Genomic DNA, 21,614 nt, shown 5'->3' on the forward strand with positions numbered 1-21,614 from the left:
CATTCTTACTATGTTCAGAATTTTTGACATTCATATTATTAGTTGACAGAAGAACCGCATACCATACATACTGTATACTAGACAAGCAAACATGTACATTTGTGATTAATGTTACCACTGACAATTACTCTAGATCTGTAGATATGAAATATACTTTAAATATTTTTTAATCAAACAAATTTGATCGTGGTTATTTTAAAAGTTGTAATTTTGTAGTATTGAGATCAGTGAGTTAAGAAGCACTGCATTTAAAAAAAGTGAATGCATTGCCTTTTGCAGGCTATTTGGAATCAGCACACTTTACATTTCTACAGTTTCACCTGAAATCTTTCACAAACCCGGTTATTATATTATGACAGAACACACAATGCATAGACAAGGAAGTTTTATTTCAGTTTCAGCAATCATATCTCTGTGGGTACAAATCTTATTTTCTTACATCTTGTTCAATAACCCATGATGCATTGCATCCATACATTTGTAGCTCAAAACAGCTTTTACAAAAAAGGATATACAATATATACTTATATTTATATTTATATATATAATATACATGTGTTTCTTTATGAATTTAGATGTGTTTGTAATGGGTAATATAAGCTTTAAAAAAACACAGCCAAGTGGAAACAAATCCCAGGAAAGGTTGAACAGAAGGTCATTACCAAACATATAATAGCCAGTTTCTCAAAGTCATCAACACTGGCTATCTTACAGTTAACATTAAGCCCTTCAAACACAGTTTGCATATTTTCCACAATTACAGTCATGTAAATCCAGAGTGATAGCCTTCTTTTACTGTACTATATGTATCAATAACAAAATGAGGGAAAATGATAATATGAGTGGGGGAAATAAACAGGTTTAAATTCAACTAAAGTGGACTGTTTGCGTACTAATGTAACACAACATATCAAGACATTTTATAATGGCAAGTGTCAGGATTTAAGTAATTCTAGCAAGCTGTTGGAGGGAAAATGCTTCGTCATACTCCTTTTCTGTTTTAAATCTCTCGAAGGCCGTCCTTCACCTGAGTCATACATTAAAAAATGATGACATGCTTGATCTGTATCTTTAGTAAAGCATTCCAGTTTCCCTGTATGGCTTTAGTACTTTTGGCCTTTTGCTCTGGAGGAACAAAGCTTGTACACTGGCAGACAGGTGATCCACACAATGGCACTGATGTGTTTTTGTTTTTTTTCCACCAATGTCTAGATATCAGCTAGTAATGATTTGTTGGAGATATTCAACATAAGTAATAAAAGCAAGAAAACAGAACGATTAAAAGAGATTCCAGGTGGAAATAAACATAGTACAGGAGAATTGTCACTCAGGTAGAGACTTGACCATCACAGTCAATGCAAATGATAAGTCCACTGTGCTGTGTTGTATTCTGTTAACAACATTACTTCTGGTGTTACTCACTTCACATTATATATCTCAAAATTACAGTATTACATCTTTTTTTTCAGTACAACAGAGTAATAATAATCATGTGTGTTTATACTAATTGATCATCATTCATGTAAACATATTTAACCAGGTCATGCAAACAGTAGACCAAAACTTCTTCCACTAGAGGTGCACAGCACAAAGCAGGCGGAGCGCGCAGACTGAGATCCCTCTGACTCAACAGGAGCCAGACCTCGAGACTGACAGCCGGCGGACATTTAGACACTTTGTCAGAAACAGAACAGGGAGGATGAACATGATATGCTTATGTTTGTTTTCTTCCCACTTGTTGTGGATTCTTTGTATGCTTTTTCTAACATGAAGGGCGCCAATGGAGGAAGGTGAGATTACTGTGATTTCCAGACTTTTTGGGGATCTCAGTTTGAGCCTCAGATAACAGAACAGCCATAAAACAAACAAACAAACAAAGAAAAAAAACAAAGAAGTCTCCTTTTGATATTCGTACATTTCAGTGTTTTCCCTAACAAAAAGCATGCAGACACTTCAGGTCAGAATCACCCTTCACAAACCCAGTCTGAGCCAGAATATAGAGTCCATAACCCCAGAATCACCCTTCACTTTCAATTATCTCCTTTGCAAATAGGCTTTAAACAAAAGAGGTGAATACTTATTTTTTTTAAAAGACAGAAACACTAAATAATGACAATATGAGGGGGAAAAAGGGTTAACCAAACAGAAATAGATAGGCAGGTGAAATCAGCAGTGAAGACACAGCTTGAGATTTAACTAAACAGCTACTTGGTCGATGACTAGACTGAGTCATATTGATGGGTGAAGAGTATAAAGACATGCAGAAGGAGCTTTGAGTACTGTTTTCATTAGCTTTTTTTCCCCCCTGTCTGGCCAGATTTTTGGAGAAGGCTGCGAGAAATGTCTAGCATGTGGTCCAGATGGACGCCCATTGTAACTGCGATTAGAGGTACTGCAGATGACAGATAATATAAGAGATAAGTAATCGAAGAGAATACCTTTATCTCATCACAGATTAAAACTCTAGGCCCTTCCTGAAGCCAACCACTTATAGTACTAGCAAAATGTCAATGGCCACATTCACCTAGATTTATTCAACAGCATGCTTCAATGGTGGTGGTGGTGGAGGAGTATTGGCGGAGGGTTTCTGGACCACCATATGCAACACAAACCAAGATCCTTTAAAAGAGCCATGCCTACTTGAAGCAGCTTTGTTTACCATTAATGCAATGCAGTTAAAACTTGTAAATCTTCACTCATGAAGTTTTTTCTTTTTTTAAAATTATTATTTATCTTTTCTTTTTCTTTTTTTTCCCCGGGCAAAGGAAATGTATGTTTTGTCTGCACTGTAACAGTGATCTGCTGGCTGTGGATGTACTCTGGTGGACCGTGCCTGATAGCTGCTCTGCATTCCTGGCCAGACTGGGCGGGTCGGCGGGTCGGCGGGCTCTGGGCGCTCCAGGGATTCGATGTGACATGACAACACTATTAGGTTGTGCTCAGATCCGACTAGTTGGCCTGCAGCAGTAGGTGCAGCTTCTCAGGCTGTCCCGATCCGTGCTGCCCTCATTGCTTCCACGACGGCCATCCTCGTAGTTAGACACTGGATGTTAGAGCAGAGCACGGATTATTCTGGGGTCTGAGATCTTGAGTCTGTTCAAAGTTGTAAATTGGCCTAATCCAGCTAGCTCTTCCTCCTAATTCAACACTCACATCATATAGGGCTGATGATAGAAATGGGCAAGATTTCCATTTGTACCAGATTCACATCTCTTGATAAATCATTGTGGTTGTATGACTGAAAACCTTACCGCAGACATCATAAATTATTGTGAACTTACATTTTAGGGCTATCCTAAATAAGAAAGAAATATTAAACTCATCTCTTTTGACATGAAAATTCACACAATTTCTAAAAACGTACACCTTGAATCACCTAAATTTTCCTGGGAAAAAACTGAATTTGCATATGTTCATTCACTGTGAACTGCTAACTTACAGCTTTCCTCCTCGCCATTCCCCAAATCGTCATCCTCCTCCTCCTCCTCCTCTGGGAGCAGATGTCCATGGCAGGGGCTGGTGGGAGTAATCTGACTGGGTCCCTCGAGACTAGTGCCCAGCTGCAACTTCCGCATGTGGCGCACCACCGCTGTGGCATTAAATGCTTGCTACATGGAGAGAGGAAAGAGTGGAAGGGGAAAAAAATAGTAAGAGCCTTCTGGGTCTGACAGCTACTGAGGGAGGAAAACAGTTAAGCCATACAAAATGAAACTGCTGGCAATCTTAATACAGCTCGTCCCACAGGGTGCTGCGTGATTCGGCCGAGGAACTGACCTTCCATTTACTTTTGGCAAAGTTCTTCTTGATTTGTGCGCTGACAGATTCGTGGATATTCTTATCCAGAGCTGTGTCACCACATATCCTGAAAGTCACCAAGAATTGGAGAAATTACAGGAATTTTAGGCACATGACTGAGACTTCATATTTAAAATGATTAGCATCATTCATGGCTAAGCATTACTTCACTGAAGCATAAGCCAATCTGTAGAACATTGATCTGCTGATCTGCAATGTAGAAATGTTTCTTTGGGCTTTTCCCAAACATCTGACAATGCACAATCAAAGAGATGAGTCAGCTAAAGCAATCAGTTATATGCACACTGACAGTAAGAAAAAACAATAAACAATATTGCAGTCAATAACTGATTGATTGTTGCATCTTGCGATATTAAAGAAGCGGAAATGTCACACCTGAGAAACCAGAAAAATTTAAAAAATAAAATATAACAAATGAATAAATAAAAACTTGAAAACATTTTCACACTGCTCTTTATGCCATTATAGCAGCTACATATAGATCCAGTATTTTAGCTTTCCTACCATGGATGCTGGAGCGCCTGCTCACATGTGTATCTTTTCAAAGGGTCTTTTTCCATCAGGTGACAGATGAAGTCTTTGGCTGCCAACAAAATTTAAGTTCATGTAAAAATAATAATCTCATTTGTTGTTATTTATGTATTTTTTTAAAATCTGTACTTGTAGTAGACATTTCATGGTTACCTGAATCTGAGATGTCATCCCAGTATGGAGAGTCAAATTCATATTCTGCTTTCAGAATCTGCTCAAACAACTTGGCGTCATTCTCATCGTAAAACGGAGGATAGCCACATAATCTGTAGACACCACATTGGATTTTATTTAATGCAAGAAAACCCCCCAAAACGCTCTTTATACTTCTCAGGGATAAATAGGCTGCGACTTACAGTATATAAGAAATTACTCCTATGGACCAGCAATCCACTGCTTTACTGTATGGCTTCTGAGCGAGCACCTCAGGAGCTGAAGCGCACGCAGTCCACATTCACAGAGTGAGGAAATATATGAGACAGAGCAGCAGTGAGGATGAATTCAAGTAATCTTGACCTTTCAGTAATACTATGTGATCTGCCAGGTCATGTTAAACAGGTAGAGAGCACTTCTGAAACACTTGCAGTTGACTCAATAGTGGATGAAAGAGCCTCTCACAATGCAGAGTATAAAGAGGGGATATCAGCTGAAACAGCTAGTGCTAAGCTCACATGAAAGAGACGGGGGGACGTGAGAAGACCAGAGAATTGAATGCCTCACCCACATATCCAGGAGTACCACAGGCTGTGGACATGACGCTGCCCGCCCCCTCAATTTTTGACAGCCCAAAGTCACTGATCATAATCTTCGAGTCCTCATCCATACTGTAATACAGCAAATTCTCCGGCTGCAGAGACAAGAAGAAAGATCAAAGAGGAAGGTTAGGAAAAAGAAGAGAAAAGAAAGAAAAACAAGCCAACTGCAAGACAGGTTGAGCTTTTATATCTCTGTCTTTTGCTGAATTAAGATACCTTCAAGTCTCTGTGGACTATCCCCATATCATGGAGGTATTTGACTGCATCCAAGATTTGATGGATGAGCTGGCTGGCATCTCTCTCCGTGTAGAAACCTTTCTCCACAATTCTGTCAAAAAGCTCACCTCCAGACACCCTGTCAGTAAAACAAAAGCAGGGAAAAGAGCTACATATTCTGTCGTCTCTACAGTACTGCAAGTATTAGAAGTGATTTTCTCTTCAACATGAGCTTAAATTTGTTTAAATAAAAAAATCTATTATCTTATTCTTTTATGATTGTTAATGTCGTTTCCAACGGTTTACTGAATTTTAGCAAATTGTCCGAATTACGTAAGACTGCTTCATCCTGCTAGGGATTTCATGAGTTGAACATTTGAAATGATATATATTAATACAAATATGATACACTGTCAAATTTGCGGTGTTACATAATGTCATATGTAACGGATTTTTTAAAGAGAAGCTTTTTCCAGATGTATTTTCTCTAAATTAACAGAACTAAATCAAATGTTTCCAGGCTATTTTAAAGAAAATATGAGAGGCATGTGTATCTTGTGTTGTGCAGTTGGCAGTTGTGTGGAAGCAATGAGCAAGGAGAACTCACAGCTGCATGACAAGATAAAGGTGGGATGTACTTTCAAAGATGTCCTCCAGCGAAACAATATTGGGGTGCTTGATTCTGAAAATTCACAAACAGAAATCATCAGAAATCTGTTTCTTTTTTAATTAATTCATATATTTTTTTAAACAAGTCACATTTCACCAAACACCAAACGTTTATATTTAATTGGTCACCAGATGGCATTCTTGCTGCATAATTCCCATTTTAGTGAACGCTGCTCTCTCTTTTCCATGATGTGTACAATAATGAACTGAGGTTAAAACAAGGTATTTACACTGCTCCCTAAAAATAGAAAATGTGACAGCCTCCCAGAGAAATCACAGCTAAGTTTTAGATAGATTACCTCTTGACTCTTTTCTGTACCTACAGAAATGAAAAAAAAAAAAAAAACACTTATAGGGCCTAACAGCACGGCTATAACAAATGTTAGTCTCTAAAAACATTGATTTGGATTGCTTATTGTTATGAACCAGCCAACAGAAGGTTGAGCATCTCTCTTGGCTGCTGAGTCAAGTTGAGAGCATATGAGGCATCACTAACACAACAGCAGCTGAGAAGGGCTAATGTGACTTTTCGTAGGGTGAGAGAATCCCTCTGTCTTTTCTCAGATCATTTTTTTCAAACTTCCCTCATCTCCCTTACTCTCATGTCTCTCTTATTTATTTCATTCTGACTTAAATATTCAGTCCACTCCTCCCATTCTTTCATATCATTCTCCCTCTATAATACCCCACCCACCCCCCACCCCACCCTCTCCACTTCTCCTCCCTCTATGTCTCTTTCTCTTTCTTCAGTACACTGCTGCGGGGAACTCCACACCATCTCCGCCTCTGTGTGCTGTTGCCCTGGCAACAGGGACACTAAAAATAGGTCTATCTTCTTTACTCCTGACATTTCCGGTGCACAATCCTACTGTTTCAACTGACACCATGCATTTAGTCACCCATTCAATTGACCCCTTGCATATATTTTGGAGTGATGTATATGCATTGTAGTACCAGGCTGCACCGATTGATCCTTCCAGCTGGACACAAAGCAGCAGCCGATGCATCGCGAGCAACTCCAGCGGCCTCACCTGTGTAGTACTGCGATCTCATTTTCGATATTGTTCTCTTTGCCTTCCAACGCTTTCTTGGGAATGCACTTAATGGCCACGAGCCTCTGAGTCCTCTTTTCCTCTGCTAGAACCACCTCGGAGAAAGCGCCCCTAAAACACACACAAGCGTACATGCACCAATCAGACAGTAATTGAGAAACGTGTGAGGAGTGTGGACTGAAACAGACAAAATCAGAAAGCTTTGTGCCACGATGCCTAGAGAGTGTGACACGAAAGAATAACACATGAAGAGTTGTTTTCTGTTTTGTTTTTTAACAAAACATTCAAGCTAATAAGCTCTAATAAATAAAAAATAATTATATATGTTTAAATATACAGGTTTTTGGTGCAATCTTCTTATTTCTTCTTATATGTTCTGCTAACTTGAAGGTTTGTGGTTTGAACCCCAGCTCCTCTGGTGTGCATGTTGTACCGTCCTTGTGCAAAATAATGAAAATGAATTTCCCTCTCTGAGAGTGTGATTGATAAAGGGCTGCACGCACTGAATAAGGCACTGTATTTGTGCATCAATGCATGAGCGGTCAATAGGCCTGGAAAAGTGCTATGAAAACACCAATGTTTAATTTACCACTTAACCACACCAGACCTCCTCATACGCTGCATTCAAACCATCGGGGTTTGTGTTTGTGTTGCAAAGGTGTGTGCGTGAGAGAGCGATGTTTAGATGAATAATTCACAACGGTGGCATTACCAAGAGGATTTTGGAGGGCCGAGAAAAGGCTTGGGAGGTGATGCAACAGTCACATACAAAGATGGGAAGAGAAGTTGCTTTAAAAAAGGAAACGATGTTCAATAATAGATAGAGTAAATGTAGTGTAGCTGTATCTGAGGGAGACTAGACTGCATTATAGATTACGGTCTGGTGATGATGAGAGGCAGAATAGTTTGTATTTACACAGTCTCCCCACAGGAGCGTGGGAGGGAGCTCAGGAGGAGACCTGAATGCACCAACATTGTTAGCAACCACAGGGATCCTTTCCATGTGTGCGAAGCAACACTGTCACTCAAAACACAAAAGCATGTTCGATGTTCAAGTTTTAGAAAACGTCATCTTTTGAGCCATAACTCAAAGTGTTTGCATTTTAATAAAAATCTTAAATAATAATCTTTCGTTTTATATCCTTTCTGCTTTTAAAGTGAATTAATATGTAATTACAAAGCTGATGTAAGGTTCTTCTTTTTTTTCTGTCATCTCTCCATAATAAATGCTCTGCCTGAATCCGTGGTAATCCTTGAGATGGCTTTGTACCGTGGCCATCTTGTGCTCAACGAACCAAAGCAGTAGAAACATTTGCATAGTGAAGCTGATGCACAAGAAAGCAACCAATTCTCACACACATCTCCAGTTTCATTTTTAAAACATCCCTAAAATAGTCTCAGAGCAAAATTACATAAACCTCCATTTCTCATCGACCCTTGAAAGCATTTTAATATGTTTAAGCCTGCAGCATTTGTAGCTACATAGGCTTTCATCAGAGGGTCAAGAGTGCTAAACTTACATTATCGGTCAGTAAAACTCTGTCTGACTTTATGGGGGTGATTGAAAGTAAGGCAATCAACACCTGAGGGGGGAGAGAGACCAATGGAAGTGCTAATGTGATCACGTGACTTTCTCATGGAAATGTGGGCAGTATTATCTCATTTTAATATGTGTTTGAAATGTACTGTTACATCGTAAAAAGAACTACCTCACTAACTTTACAAATGGCATTTACACACTTCCTTGCTTTGATACATTTCTCTGAAATTCTTAGAACTACCTGTTCAACTTCCACATTACCGCACACATCATCGAGCTGATTCCTTTTAATGCTTTGGCACATTGTTGGACATTACTACTAACTGCCCACATTATTAAATGCTTGTGTCATGCAGCTCAAATTGTATACAACAGCTCCTTCTATACTAGTTCTAAAGCACCTAGGTGTCAGTCCTTTTGAACAAGTTATAACATGACGAAATAACAGAATTTCCTTGTGACTGATTCTGATAAAGGGCTGTGAAAGAGTCTTATCTTTTTATTTTCCATATCAAAATAATAGGATCTGTTAGCAAATTGCAGTACAAATTACACAGGTATAAATGTGAATCCTGTCCAATCACCCATATGCCGTAATGTGTACTGTTGTACTGGAAAAGTGTGACCTTGTGGATTTTCAATCATTGCCTTTAAACCCACAGTGCAGTTAACATCACGAAACACAGAATTCACTGTTACACTGCCAGCTAAAGTCTGTTTACTTTGTACTGATAAAGATTTTGAGCGTGTAGACTACTGTGTGTTTTTGATAAGAAATACCACCAGGAATTGTTCTGCAGTGATTTGAGATATGTACCAAAGTGACTGACAAAACAGTGAAACAACAAGAAAGAAAAATCATCACTTTCACTTTTTATATGTGCAGAGTGCAATGCTGTACTGTTCAAAATGCTATAATATCAGACAGCAAAATATCAGCACAATACAATAGCCATAAAAAACAATAAACAAAAAATGAAGATTAAAATACATAAATACATGTAGTGCTTAACAAATTATTAGACCCCACCAAAGGTAAGGTTAATGCCACAGCTACTGTAAATTAAAGTCACTGGTAATTACAAAAATATATATTTTTTATGTTTTTATATGAAACATTTTAATGGTAAAATATAATTATTGTTATTATCTATGAATTTTCTCATTTACTGTTTTACAAAAAAAGGAAAGGAAAAACAGTAAAGCAAATAGATATTTTTTATTATCTTGCAAATTAAAATTTTACTTTTTAAGTTTGAAGTTTTACTTTCCTGAACAGAAAAGCGTGCCAACTCAGGTTTGGGTTTAAAATGTTATCAGTTTTTTAGCAATAATAGCTGCCATCTGGAAATATGACATTAGTTACCATTAGGGCTGTGCCTCATCATACAATAATACTGGAATACATTTAAAAGCACAGGCATGTCTGAGAGTGAGAGTATGGAGTCAGTCCCCAATGAAGACTAAGTACATAAAATGTAATGCTTTGCAAAATATGCAAACAAACAAAACAAAAACAACTGTTCCCGCTAAAAGTGGAAAAAATTTGTTCCACCATTTGAGGCAAAAACACAAGCTTTGAAGATGCATGAGGAGGAGATTCTAGCAGATTGTGATGTGGGAGCCAGGAGTAAACAGATAGCTCAACAAGTGCTGCTGGAGCGCTAACCAGTTGCAGTCGCTAGTTAAACTTCATATAACAGGAAGCACAAACGATAGATGGAAATTACCCTGTGGTTACTTGGTTGTAAAGCATGGCTTTAGCCAGCTGGTTAACAATGTCAACTTAAGTATCATCTCATGTAGAAAATATTTTTCAATTTCAGCTTCATTATGTAACAATATTTTACTGACTACTAAACAGTTACAATGCTAGGTTGCCAGGTATTCTGTCAAGCAGTTTTTTAGTACTTTTACTTTAAATTTTCAGTGAAAAACATGACCTAGGCTACTTTTTGTGCTTACGTGTGATTTATGCTGTGTCACTGGAAATAATGCTGTGTCACTACTATTGCACTATAATGGTACATCTACTGCATGCACCTTGTGGAAATAGATTCACATTTTGAATTAGGTAGTCTGTCATCAGTGACAGTAGCTCATTGGAAAAGAAGGATGGGAAGTGCTCTTCATTGTGTTTGCACTGATAAATACTGCTGCCTGCAAGCTGCAATTACTGATGAAACATTGTTGAGTTTTTTTTCTATAGTATCATAGATTTCATAGTCACAGATTTCCTTGATATATAATGATATAATTTTCCGGCTGTATCACCCACCTCTCATCACGATTGCCTAATTGAGAGTTCAATCCCACAGTTTATTCACTTTGCTCTAAACAGTGTCATGTGACTAAAAAAAGTCAATCTCTTAGTACTACGGTAAAGGCTGTGACAAGAATGTATAGACATAAAAGAATATATGATCCAAAATGTAATTTAACATGCATAAACATAAAATATCATTAACTGTAATAGAACTATGTGGCTGTATAATGGTCGAAAGTGTCTTAAAACAATATGACTGCGTGATTTCAGCACGTATCTGTGAGTGACAGAATGACAGAGCAAACGACAGAGCCAGAAAAGGATCATCATAGATGTACATATAAACACACACATACACACACATGTACACACTTTCCCACTGTTGCCATGAGACACACTGTAATTAACCATCCAGTTGCTCATTTCTCCTTGGAGACATAGTAGGGGTGGACTCTCAACGGGTTTTGGAGAGGAACACAGAGGAAGCTACTGTAGCTGTTGCTCTAAACTAATGAGAATATGTGAAATGCTGTGTACTTTAACCCTGGACAGGAGCAAACCCAGTAAAAATGGGGCTGTATGTTCTCATCCAGCTGTAAGGTTTTCTTTTTTTTCAGTCTCTGATTAAAACGCCGATTCTGTATCTAACCAGCAATTGGTAACATACAATGGAAATGTATTTATTGCCAGTAAATAATCCGGGCATGCGCATCAACTCGCTGTTAAGAAACTAAAATAAATACATTTCACATGAGTCACTGGACTCAAGACTCATAACTGATGCATCTGTCATCTTGGCAGTTTGAATAAGACACCTTGTAAAAGAAAGAAAAAAGAAAAACAGATAGATAGATAGATAGATAGATAGATAGATAGATAGATAGATAGATCATCTTTATGGGTCTGTCTCTCTCTCTCTCTCTCTCTCTCTCTCACACACACACACACACACACACACACACACACACACACAAACACAAAACACAAGTTGGTGATGACACTATCAGCCCAGCTGTCTAAATGGACAAATATTGATTCACACGTTCTCATATCAATGTCTCGCATTGCTTTTACTCTAATTAGTGGTATCACTGTACAACACACACACACACACACACACACATTTTTGTACATAATATACTGTGCAAAAGTCTTGAGTCACCCCTCATTTTTTTGTTAATTTTGTAAAGTGGTCGTTAGCATCAGTGTTCTCCAGGCCTTCAAAGGTATTTCAAGGTATTTCAAAGTTTTTCGTTGGTATTGGTTGCAGATAATAAGAGAGGAAGCACAGTGAATGTCTGTAGCCATCTGTAGAGGCATTGACATGGTACAACTCTGGCATTGCCTTACATGCTATTTCTATGTATTTTTACACAGGTTTCAAGAGAAGAAATAGGTGTTGCTCAAGACTTTTGTACATATATACACCCATTGGCCACTTCATTAGGTACACCTTTTCAATACTTTGTTAACACAAATATCATAGGCAGCATATAGACTTGCAGGAATTCAAATCAAGAATCAGAAAGGAGGAGAAAGGTGTCTTTGAACATGGTCTGATTGATGGTGACTGATTGATCTGAATATTTCAAAAACTGCTGATCTACTTGGATTTTCTCACACAACAATCTGAAAACAGAGTTTCCAGAGAATGGTCAGGAAAAATAAAATATCCAGTTACCCTCAGTTTTCTGTGTGAAAATGCCTTGTTGTTTTCAGAGGTCAGAGGACAATGGGCAGAACTGATATGCAGGTAACTATAACTCAAATAATCCCTTGTTAAATCCAAGGCTTCTAACAAGCTGTATCTAATGAAGTGGCCAGTGAGTGTATTTGCACCGTTTTAGTCTTAAGCCACTGACTTCATTTACTAAGTTGCAGCCTTAACCCTCAGAGTTCTAAGTTATCATAGATGGTAACCCTAACTCTACACTAACACTATATATTCACTGAACACAGGTTGTCACATACGGGTCTAAGTCTTTGCTACTCAGGACTGTAACAAGAATGAATACTTTTTTCTAAGCTCTGAGAGTTCCTTAGTTCAAAAATATAAATTTTTGTGGCAATTACTTTTATTGGGTTCTTTTTTTTAATTTTAGGTGATTCACAATCAGGAAAAACTGTTGCCCTTTTTGAAAACATCTACAAGGACCCGTAAGTCTATCGATCTCACCTGATACAAAATACTCACTTCAAACCCAACACGCCTCCAAGTCCCAAAAAAAACATTCCCATTTTAGTCCAATCCATAATGTGTGTGTGTGTGTGGGCTTGAGAGAGTGTAAAAGAAGACTGCATCTCTGTGGATATACAGTACAATCCAATTCAAAATTATCTCTAGATCAATTTTTTGCATTGCAAAAATATCTTTATACATTCACACCAGCAAAGCTTACACATAACTCTGAGTTATGTGTAAGTCAAACCTCTTCACTCCTCTCCTATTCTCTTCAAACAAACTAACCAGCACAAGTGCTTTCCAGTGATTCTGAGTACTGCACAGTCACAATATTTATACTCATCATCCACCTTTACAGCACAAGTAGTTCTTAAAGCTGACCTGCCTCATCTCTTTGTTTTATTTGAAATTAAGGCTCATTTTATTGTTATCCTGTCCTTCTGAGTCATACTTTATGCCAAATAGCTTCCCTTTTAAAATGTCAGTTAGGTCTTGATGTTAAAACTAATTGAAACAAAGGGTATTCCAAAACTGAGTCAGATACCATCGCTTAGGTGTAAACTATGATTGTGAACTTATTGCATTATTCCTCTAAAACCTGTTTGGTATCATGTAATTACCTTGTTCCTTAACAGGGAGCTCTAAAAGAAGAATCAGGCATCAGCAGTAAACTTCAGAATCACTCTGCTGTGGAAGCTTAAGACTGATTTTACTACTGTTTGGTGGTTTAAATGATTTGTTAAGTAGCCTCTGTGTAGCTCATTTCTGTTAGACAAGCTACCAGCTCATGGGTATAATCCCTGTCCACAGCACTCATAAACTGAACTTATGTTCCTGCACACTATCACTATTCATGATTAAAGTCAAGCTGCAGCATTCTGTTTTGTAAATAAACACATTAAATTAAGTGATTTCAGAGGACATTTATCCACACTGTAAAACAAAAAGACATCTATTTGGACAACTGAGATACAGAAAAGCTAAGGCTTTCAGTAATTAATGGCAGTAATAAACCACAGCAACTACAGCAGTGCCTTGGCCCCTGGACTCTCCTTCCATCTTAAAGTCTTAAACAAACACTCTGGGTAAAGAGGGCCAAAACAGAAGAAACTTGAGTCAGCTAGACTCTCATCACATGTTACACCTCCATAACAAGTATCAAAATATAATCTGAACTTTTCTCTACTAACCTCATGACTATTAATTCCAGAAACAAACAAACAAACAAACAAAAAAGATTCTATCTGTATTTGTCTACCGCATTTTTCATGATGAAAGATAACAGAAAACTCACATCTCTGCACAATAAGCTACATCTAGGTTGTGCAGGTGACCAAAGATGACAAAATCTGCTCCCCTTGACCCTTCGGTAACACATTCTGCATTCATATATTACCTTTTAACATTAGTAGTTCCACAAAGTAAAGGTTGACTGATATAAGCTCCTTAAGACGGATATCGATACTTCATGACACTTTATGATTTATAAATGTGATACTCTGATATATCTAGAGATGGGAATCAAGAACCGGTTTGAGTAGTTCGATTCCTCAGAATGTGTTGTCGGCTTTTCTATCCATCCTACTTACAAATACGCTACAATCAGTTGATTTCAGTTTGTGTGCTGGAGGAGGAAAGTTGTCGTGCAGTCTAAAGTGGGGCTATGGACATTTTATTTTGACTGCACAAAAGGAGAAGAGTGCAATGGTAAAGTATAAATTGCAAACAACCACATTATGCTGCTAACGCACCTTTTGCTCTTAGAAATCACCTGCACAGACAGCATGCTAACGGTAAGCTAGCGAAGACCCCAGAGTGATGTTAAAGCTGAGTGAATGATCCCACCCCAGCAGCCAGACCCTGAACTTCAACAGGAAACAAACTGCTGAGCAGTCAGGCTGCAGGCTTCGTTTTTACCTGTTCATGTTGGAGTAATTAAGTAACATACTGCTTTATTTAAAAGTGTTCTGTGTAATATGTGTAATACATTACTTTTTTGAGTAATGACCCCAACACTGATCTCAACAAACAGGGGAAAAACCTCCAACATGCACAAACATTTGAACACACAGCATGCAATTAATTTGCACAAATGTAGTGTCTTTGTATGTGCTGCTTAATCGTGGTGGTGACTAAAAATGGAGCCAATGAGAACGCAACGTCAGCATTCATCACAGGTTTGAAGGTTGTTTCTCGTGTCTCTTCTCACTTTTTACATTTTAATGTATCAACTGTTATAAATACACATTCAAATAGATCGTCAAATATCTAATAATAGCTGATAATATTGATCCATAAATAAATTAGGCTCTGTTACAAAGTGTTACAATTTGCAATTTTTCAGTCATACATTAGGAACAGGGAGAGGGATAGAGCGTTCCTCCACATGAGCCCCAACCAGCCCCAATTAGGTAGGTGTTAAAAACTGTATCTTGATGGAGTCTCACCCGGTTGCCTGGCACAATTTATCTAATCATCCGATGACACTTGGGTTTTGTCAATAAATGAAAAAAAAAGTGTGTTGAGGATTAGAGTGAATGTGCTCTGGAGAAACTGGTAGACTGATTGCATTACCTCTGGACAGAAACAAGTTGTCTGTTTTTAGGAGCTGTCCTAAATAAACTGATGAATAGTTTAACACAGCAAGAGTCTAAAACTGGGCAAATTCTTAAGAGCATGTCACCCAAATATTGTGTTTTGGGAAAAGTACAATTTTGTGCATTTCATTACACTAACAGAATCACAAGCCTCTATAGTGCCCTACAATTCTGTCTCATTCATTTCATTCTTGGTAATTCACAGAGTTGAAGGAGGAAAGCATGAGAATAACAAAAGTGAAAAACAGTCTCCAAAGCAAGACAGGTATATTAATTGTAGTGGGGGGATTTCTTTTCCCCCATCTGCTAACACTACCATGAGGACAATTTGTTCTCCAGTGGACTTCAAACAGAGGTAGAACTGCGAGGATTATTCGGATCTGAATATAATATTTCAACATAAATCAATTAACTTCACACACTGAATTCCTGGATAAAGCTCCCCAGTAATCTTTTCTCTGAGCATAAGGAGCTTTCCGTCAACACATTAATTCTACCCTCTGCTAGGTCCAGCTATAGTGACAGGAGGGAAAGAATATTACTACAGCATTTTCTTTTTCTCTTTTTTTCTGGAATAAGAGAGCATGGCATCCTGGCATTTTACTCACTTCAATCCAAGTTATATAACCTTTAATATCACACTTTAACAGTCACTGTTTTAAGTTGCTGTGAAGTCCTGGTAGAATCATTTCAGGAGTTATGAGCATTAAGCAGCAAACATGAAATCTGAAACATACAGTCAAAGTGCATTACAGACAGCATGCACAGCTCTGAGCGACAGATTTTCTGTCTCTTACAGTGTTTTAGATAACGAGACAGTCTCATCTACCCACTGCTATCTCGCAGTTTTGGATGGGGACCAGAGTTGTGCAGTCATTAATATCTGATTCTGTGTTGCCTCTCTGGGGAAGCAGGTGTGATTCCAAGAGGAAAGAAAACAGCCACACTACATATGGCGCACCCGTGTCATCACAGGTGGATGTGTGCTAGGTCACTTGTACTCAGTTTAGGGGTGGAGAGGTGCCCACCTGACCATCTGGGCTCAGTCCTGTCCCCCTGGAGGGTGCAGTTGCAGGTCTGCATGAACCCATGCTTCACCATCACAGACTGCAAGGCAACCTGAACCCAGCTGGTTGAAGATTAATTTGGTAGACTTATTAAATCAAGATTTAAAATGTATTTCAAATTCCAGACTATGAGGCAATAACAAAATGTAATCAGGGTCAATATGAGGGCAGCGGGAAATATGATTCACCGCCAGATTTTACATGACTGGTTGGACTCAAGCTTCAACAGATTTCCTGGCAAACTGCAGTCAGCAGTTACAGCCAACTTCTCCTGATTACCCAAGTTTGGAGTTCATACAACAGTCTTATATCCTCCTGTCAGCCATGATGGAGTAGCTCCCACAGACGCATATGAAAAGGATAAAGAGTAACAAGTCGTACTGAAAATTGCAATTTTATAACTGGTATAAATAAAAGGGATCTATCCAGTTACATTGTTTTTATGTTAGTATGAAATGTGTTCTTATTCTTTCTTTTTTACTTTAGAGTTTTCATAAAAGGAGAAAATGTATTATGTATACTGTAGGAAAGAGGAAACCCAGAACAAACAGCCTACAAGTATTTCACGTCCTCCTCAAGCGCTAACCTCTGGAGCAAAAAAAAGAAAAAAAAAACCCCAAACAAAAAAAAACCGCTTGTGCTGAAAACTGCAGTTCCTTTGCTGACCACTGGAGGCTAGTTCCAAAAACAAGTCAGTCCCATTAGACTCCGTGTTAAAATGACAAAACTTAAAGCACTAAACAGTCTGTTTTACAGTCTGGTACAAAATTCATAAAAATTCTAGAGAGTACTCTTTTTTATTTTATTTATTTAATTGCATTTAATTGTATTTTTTACACAGGCAGCTGCAGTCGATTGGTATCTGCTGGTCCGTTTCTCCACTAGCTGGAGTCACTGAACTGGACCACTACACTGCGCTTCTGCTTTCGATACCTTTTGGAGCATTTTAATTGAATTATCTGACAACTAACAAATGCACTAACATGATTTACTTGTTACCATGACAACTCCACCCTCTTGCTGAAATATGGTCACTGCTACCTAAACAAAACAAAACAAAAAAGAAAAAACAACAGCAACAGCAAAAAATGAGGATAGTAAAAACACTGAAGCTTGGAGTTGCAAATCAGTTGGTGATGCCATGGTAGCTGCATTCCTGAGAGTATGGTTTAGATCAGTGATAGGTGCTACACAGTAGTTAAATGATGTGGAAATATATGGTAGAATGGCTATGTCAGGCTGTGTTAATCCTCATTATTTTGCTTTCACCACAATAAATCATGCAACGTGCGTATGCACTCTGTCACCTGCAAGTACTCATAAGTTACAATGCGCATGGACAACAGATGCCAGCTTCACAATATGTCTCAGACTCTAGAAACCTACCAGTACTTCTATGGGTTTTATCTTTGTAATGATAGAACCTCCAATAATGAAGGGAAATTTAATTCAAATTCTAAACATACATGGCTGTTTTTGTATCTAGTTATCCATAGTGTTTTAGAGGCATTCCCATTGCTGAGATTTGAGCAGTACTGGTGTAATGCAGACACAGCAAAAAGGAGTGTGACATTCAAATATTCCCAAAAGGTGTGGGAGTGCCTTTGCAAGTTTCGGCCAGTCAGCCATCGAGCCGAAATCTGACAACTAAACTGTAAGTACTACTTACGTTCCCAGCACTTCTTTGAAGTCGTAATGTTCTTTGATGTCTGATGTCTTCTTTTTCCATCCATTTCCATCCTCTCCAAGAGGCATCCTACAATGCTGATGGGAAACGCCACACTACAGCTGTGGAAAAAAAATAAAGGAAAAGACTCAGAGTATGCACAATTAAGTTCAGATCAACTGCATTGATTTTCAATAGAGACAAATTAAATTATCAATTCCGGGAATTAGTGACTTGGTTACTTTCTAAGACCTTTCTTTTTAATTCTTAAGGAAAAAACATCCACTTTTTCTCTTCCACTTTTATGTGTTGCCTGTTTTGCAAAGCTTTCAATGCAAAGTGGAGATATACATTTTTAGGAATTTGTATACAATCTGTGCATTCCTACAGTGTTTAATATTCAAAATTAAACAAAATATTCAGTGTTTTTTTTTTTTTATTATTTTAGATTAAACTCGGTTATCTGGTGTGCTGCACTGAATGACAAGAAAAAAAGCTGGAAGTAAGCGCATGATAATAAAATACAAAATTACAACAGCTCTTGTGTTTGAATTTATTAAACAGGACAAATTAGATAAGCAAGATATGTCTTATTAAGATGTAGACATTAATGAGATAAGAAGTAGAAATAGATCACAAACCTGCACGCAACAAACCTGGGGCAAGTTTACAAACAGAAACCACCAACCACAAAAAATGACGGTTCACCAGTTCTAAAAATCACAAATAAAGTAGGGCAAACAGTGCAGCAGAGGCTGTCACAAGAAAGCGACCATATACCGTGGCAAAAACAAACGCATGGTCAGTAGGTTGTAGGCAGACACCAGCTGGGGGACCTGTGCTATATTTAACACCTCGCTTGAAACAATTGGGTTTCTCTGAAGAATGAGTATCTACAAATATACAAATCCTTGGAGATCTTTGAAGTGGAAACTGTAGGCTATTCCAGTGATTAGGGTTTGACAATAGAGGCTGCAGGGCTGCAGGGCGTGAATGGCAAGCAAGCAAGTTTGAATAGAAATTAAAAACGATGCGATATGCTTCTAATGCCACAGCGAGCCCGTTTTTCGTGGGTCGTGGTGAACATGCAACTATCATAGACTACAGGAAGAATAGGCGGTGTGGGTGTGCGAACCATACTGCAGCGCTCAAGGGTATGGCAGTCAAATGAAGACAGCATCTTTAGGTTTAAGCAGGAGGCTGCGGACATGCGACAAGGAAGTGCAGCTAAGGCACTTTGTCTCACAGAAAAAAATAACACAATGCAAACGAGCCTGCAATGAATGTTGAACTGAAAAGGGAACGTACCTAAATGGCGATCTGTGGCTGTGATGCGTTCTTCTTCCCTCTGGGAGCGAGTGTGCTTGCTGTGCTTGTGCGCAGCGCTGGGTCCGCTCCGACTTCTCCTGACGTCAAGAAAGCCAGACGTCTATGGACGTAGTGCACCATAAAATCACTATCTGTTCCCTCAACAACGTGATCTGCGATTCACCTTATGACTGTCGAGCCACTGTCTGTTACAGCTGAAGTGTTTTTATTTTTAGCGATCCTATAGCGCAGATAATTCTCCTCCTTAGGCACTCTGCGAGTTCAGGCAAATTTTCAAGAGTTTTTGAAAGTCATAACAACCCAGTTTGAATAAATTATCAATCACAGCTAGAGAAGCCGGTTTAGCTACAGCAGACTAAAACCTCTTAAACTGAAATGGCCCCAGGATGAATTATTTTACGCATGAATTAACAGAGGATTAAATCTCCCTTCCGCACCAAGCATCTTTCTTTTGCAGCTCTGTGAACTGTCACACTTAAACCATTTCCTGTGACATGCAAAGGTGTGGACAAACAAAAAGCAGGTGAGAAGATCCGAGAGGAAATAAAATGTCTCACTCACTCATTAAAAGTTTATCGTTCCCCCTTAAATGAAGTTTGATTACTGTTGCTTTTTTAGTATAATATTTATGTTGTAATTCTGTGATTGTTATTCCTTTATTTTGATCACCACTTGCAGGATACTGTTCACATACTAAGAAGACAGTCACTGAGTATCTAAATGTATATTCTTGGTAGACGTATACGGAGAACTCCACCAACCAGTCTCCATGGAACATCATGTAGGGAGATAAAGCTCCACAGGGATGATGGCACACAGCCTGCCATTTCTGGGAAAAGGCAGGGAGTTGTCCTTCTCAGTGTATCATTGTAAATAAATGTTGGTTGGGCGCACTGCATAGCCTATATTGTAAATCCAAATACAATACATTATAATACAAAAGTCCTTAAAAACACAGAAAAGGTAAGTGAAATTCTCTCTCATAAAAAGCTCTAGTGTCTGAACACTTACTCCACTACTATAAAAACCATCACTGAGTGCCAGTTCCTTTATGTGTTTTTTATTTCCTTTCTTTTGTCTTAAGCACTTGTTTAAAAGTGCTTTACAAACAAAGTGATGCTGAAGTACTAGTAATATGCCATTACCACAACTTCTTCCAGTAATCATAATTACCATTTTCAAAGTACTTTTCTTTAACTCTCATTTATAATTTTCACAACAAAACTACTACAAAATACTTTTGTACAGTTTTTTTCAGTTTCTTGTGGTTACAGTAACCTTAGATGTGATTTGTCATATGTTACGCTTCTTCTTTCAGCTTGTCACCAGAGCAGATTATCTGACTCCATCTCACTGTATCCCCCGCATCCTCCTCTGTCACACCAGCCCTCTTCATGTCCTCCTTCACTACATCCGTGAATCTGGCAGCTCCATCTTCAACATCCTTTACCCCAGATATCCATTCTCCCTTCCCTGCACATGTCCAAACATCTCAGCCTTCCCTCTCTAACTTTGTCTGAACCCGAGCTGTCCTTCTGATGTTCTCATATTTAAGCTTGTTCACTCTGGTCACTCCTAATGAAAATCTTAGCATCTTCAGCTCTTTCACATCCCACCATCTCCAAACCAAACATCATAGCAGGTTTCACAATCAAACATATAAACCTTTCTTTTCACTCTTGTTTCTATCCTTCTGTCACAGATCACCCCTGACACTTGTCTTCACCTACTCCAACCTACTTGCGCTCTCTTCTTCACCTCTCTTGTGGACTGTCCTTTGCTTTGGATTGTTCTCCCCAGGTATTTAAATGATCTACCTTTGCTACATCTGCTCTTTACAGCTTTACTGTTAAGCCTGTCTCCTTCTTATTCACACACATTTTCTGTTTTTCTTCTACGAATTTTCATTCTTCCCATGCTCTTCCCAC

General features: G+C 38.4%; 1 protein-coding gene across 1 annotated transcript; it reads right to left on the reverse strand.

Moving 5' to 3' along the window:
* Window positions 1–1,161: 1,161 nt before the first annotated feature.
* On the reverse strand, window positions 1,162–20,099 carry camk1a (calcium/calmodulin-dependent protein kinase Ia). Its single transcript, XM_003448406.5, has 12 exons — window positions 19,666–20,099; window positions 18,361–18,479; window positions 7,019–7,150; window positions 5,926–6,000; window positions 5,319–5,457; window positions 5,068–5,194; window positions 4,704–4,779; window positions 4,501–4,613; window positions 4,321–4,399; window positions 3,775–3,862; window positions 3,440–3,608; window positions 1,162–3,043 (listed from the first exon to the last, which is right to left on the reverse strand). Exons 2-12 carry the CDS (start codon window positions 18,444–18,446, stop codon window positions 2,940–2,942), a joined length of 1,188 nt encoding a protein of 395 aa, XP_003448454.1. The 5' UTR covers window positions 18,447–18,479; window positions 19,666–20,099; the 3' UTR covers window positions 1,162–2,939.
* Window positions 20,100–21,614: the final 1,515 nt, after the last annotated feature.

Source organism: Oreochromis niloticus, linkage group LG5, assembly GCF_001858045.2.
Source record: "Oreochromis niloticus isolate F11D_XX linkage group LG5, O_niloticus_UMD_NMBU, whole genome shotgun sequence".
NCBI lineage: Eukaryota > Metazoa > Chordata > Actinopteri > Cichliformes > Cichlidae > Oreochromis > Oreochromis niloticus.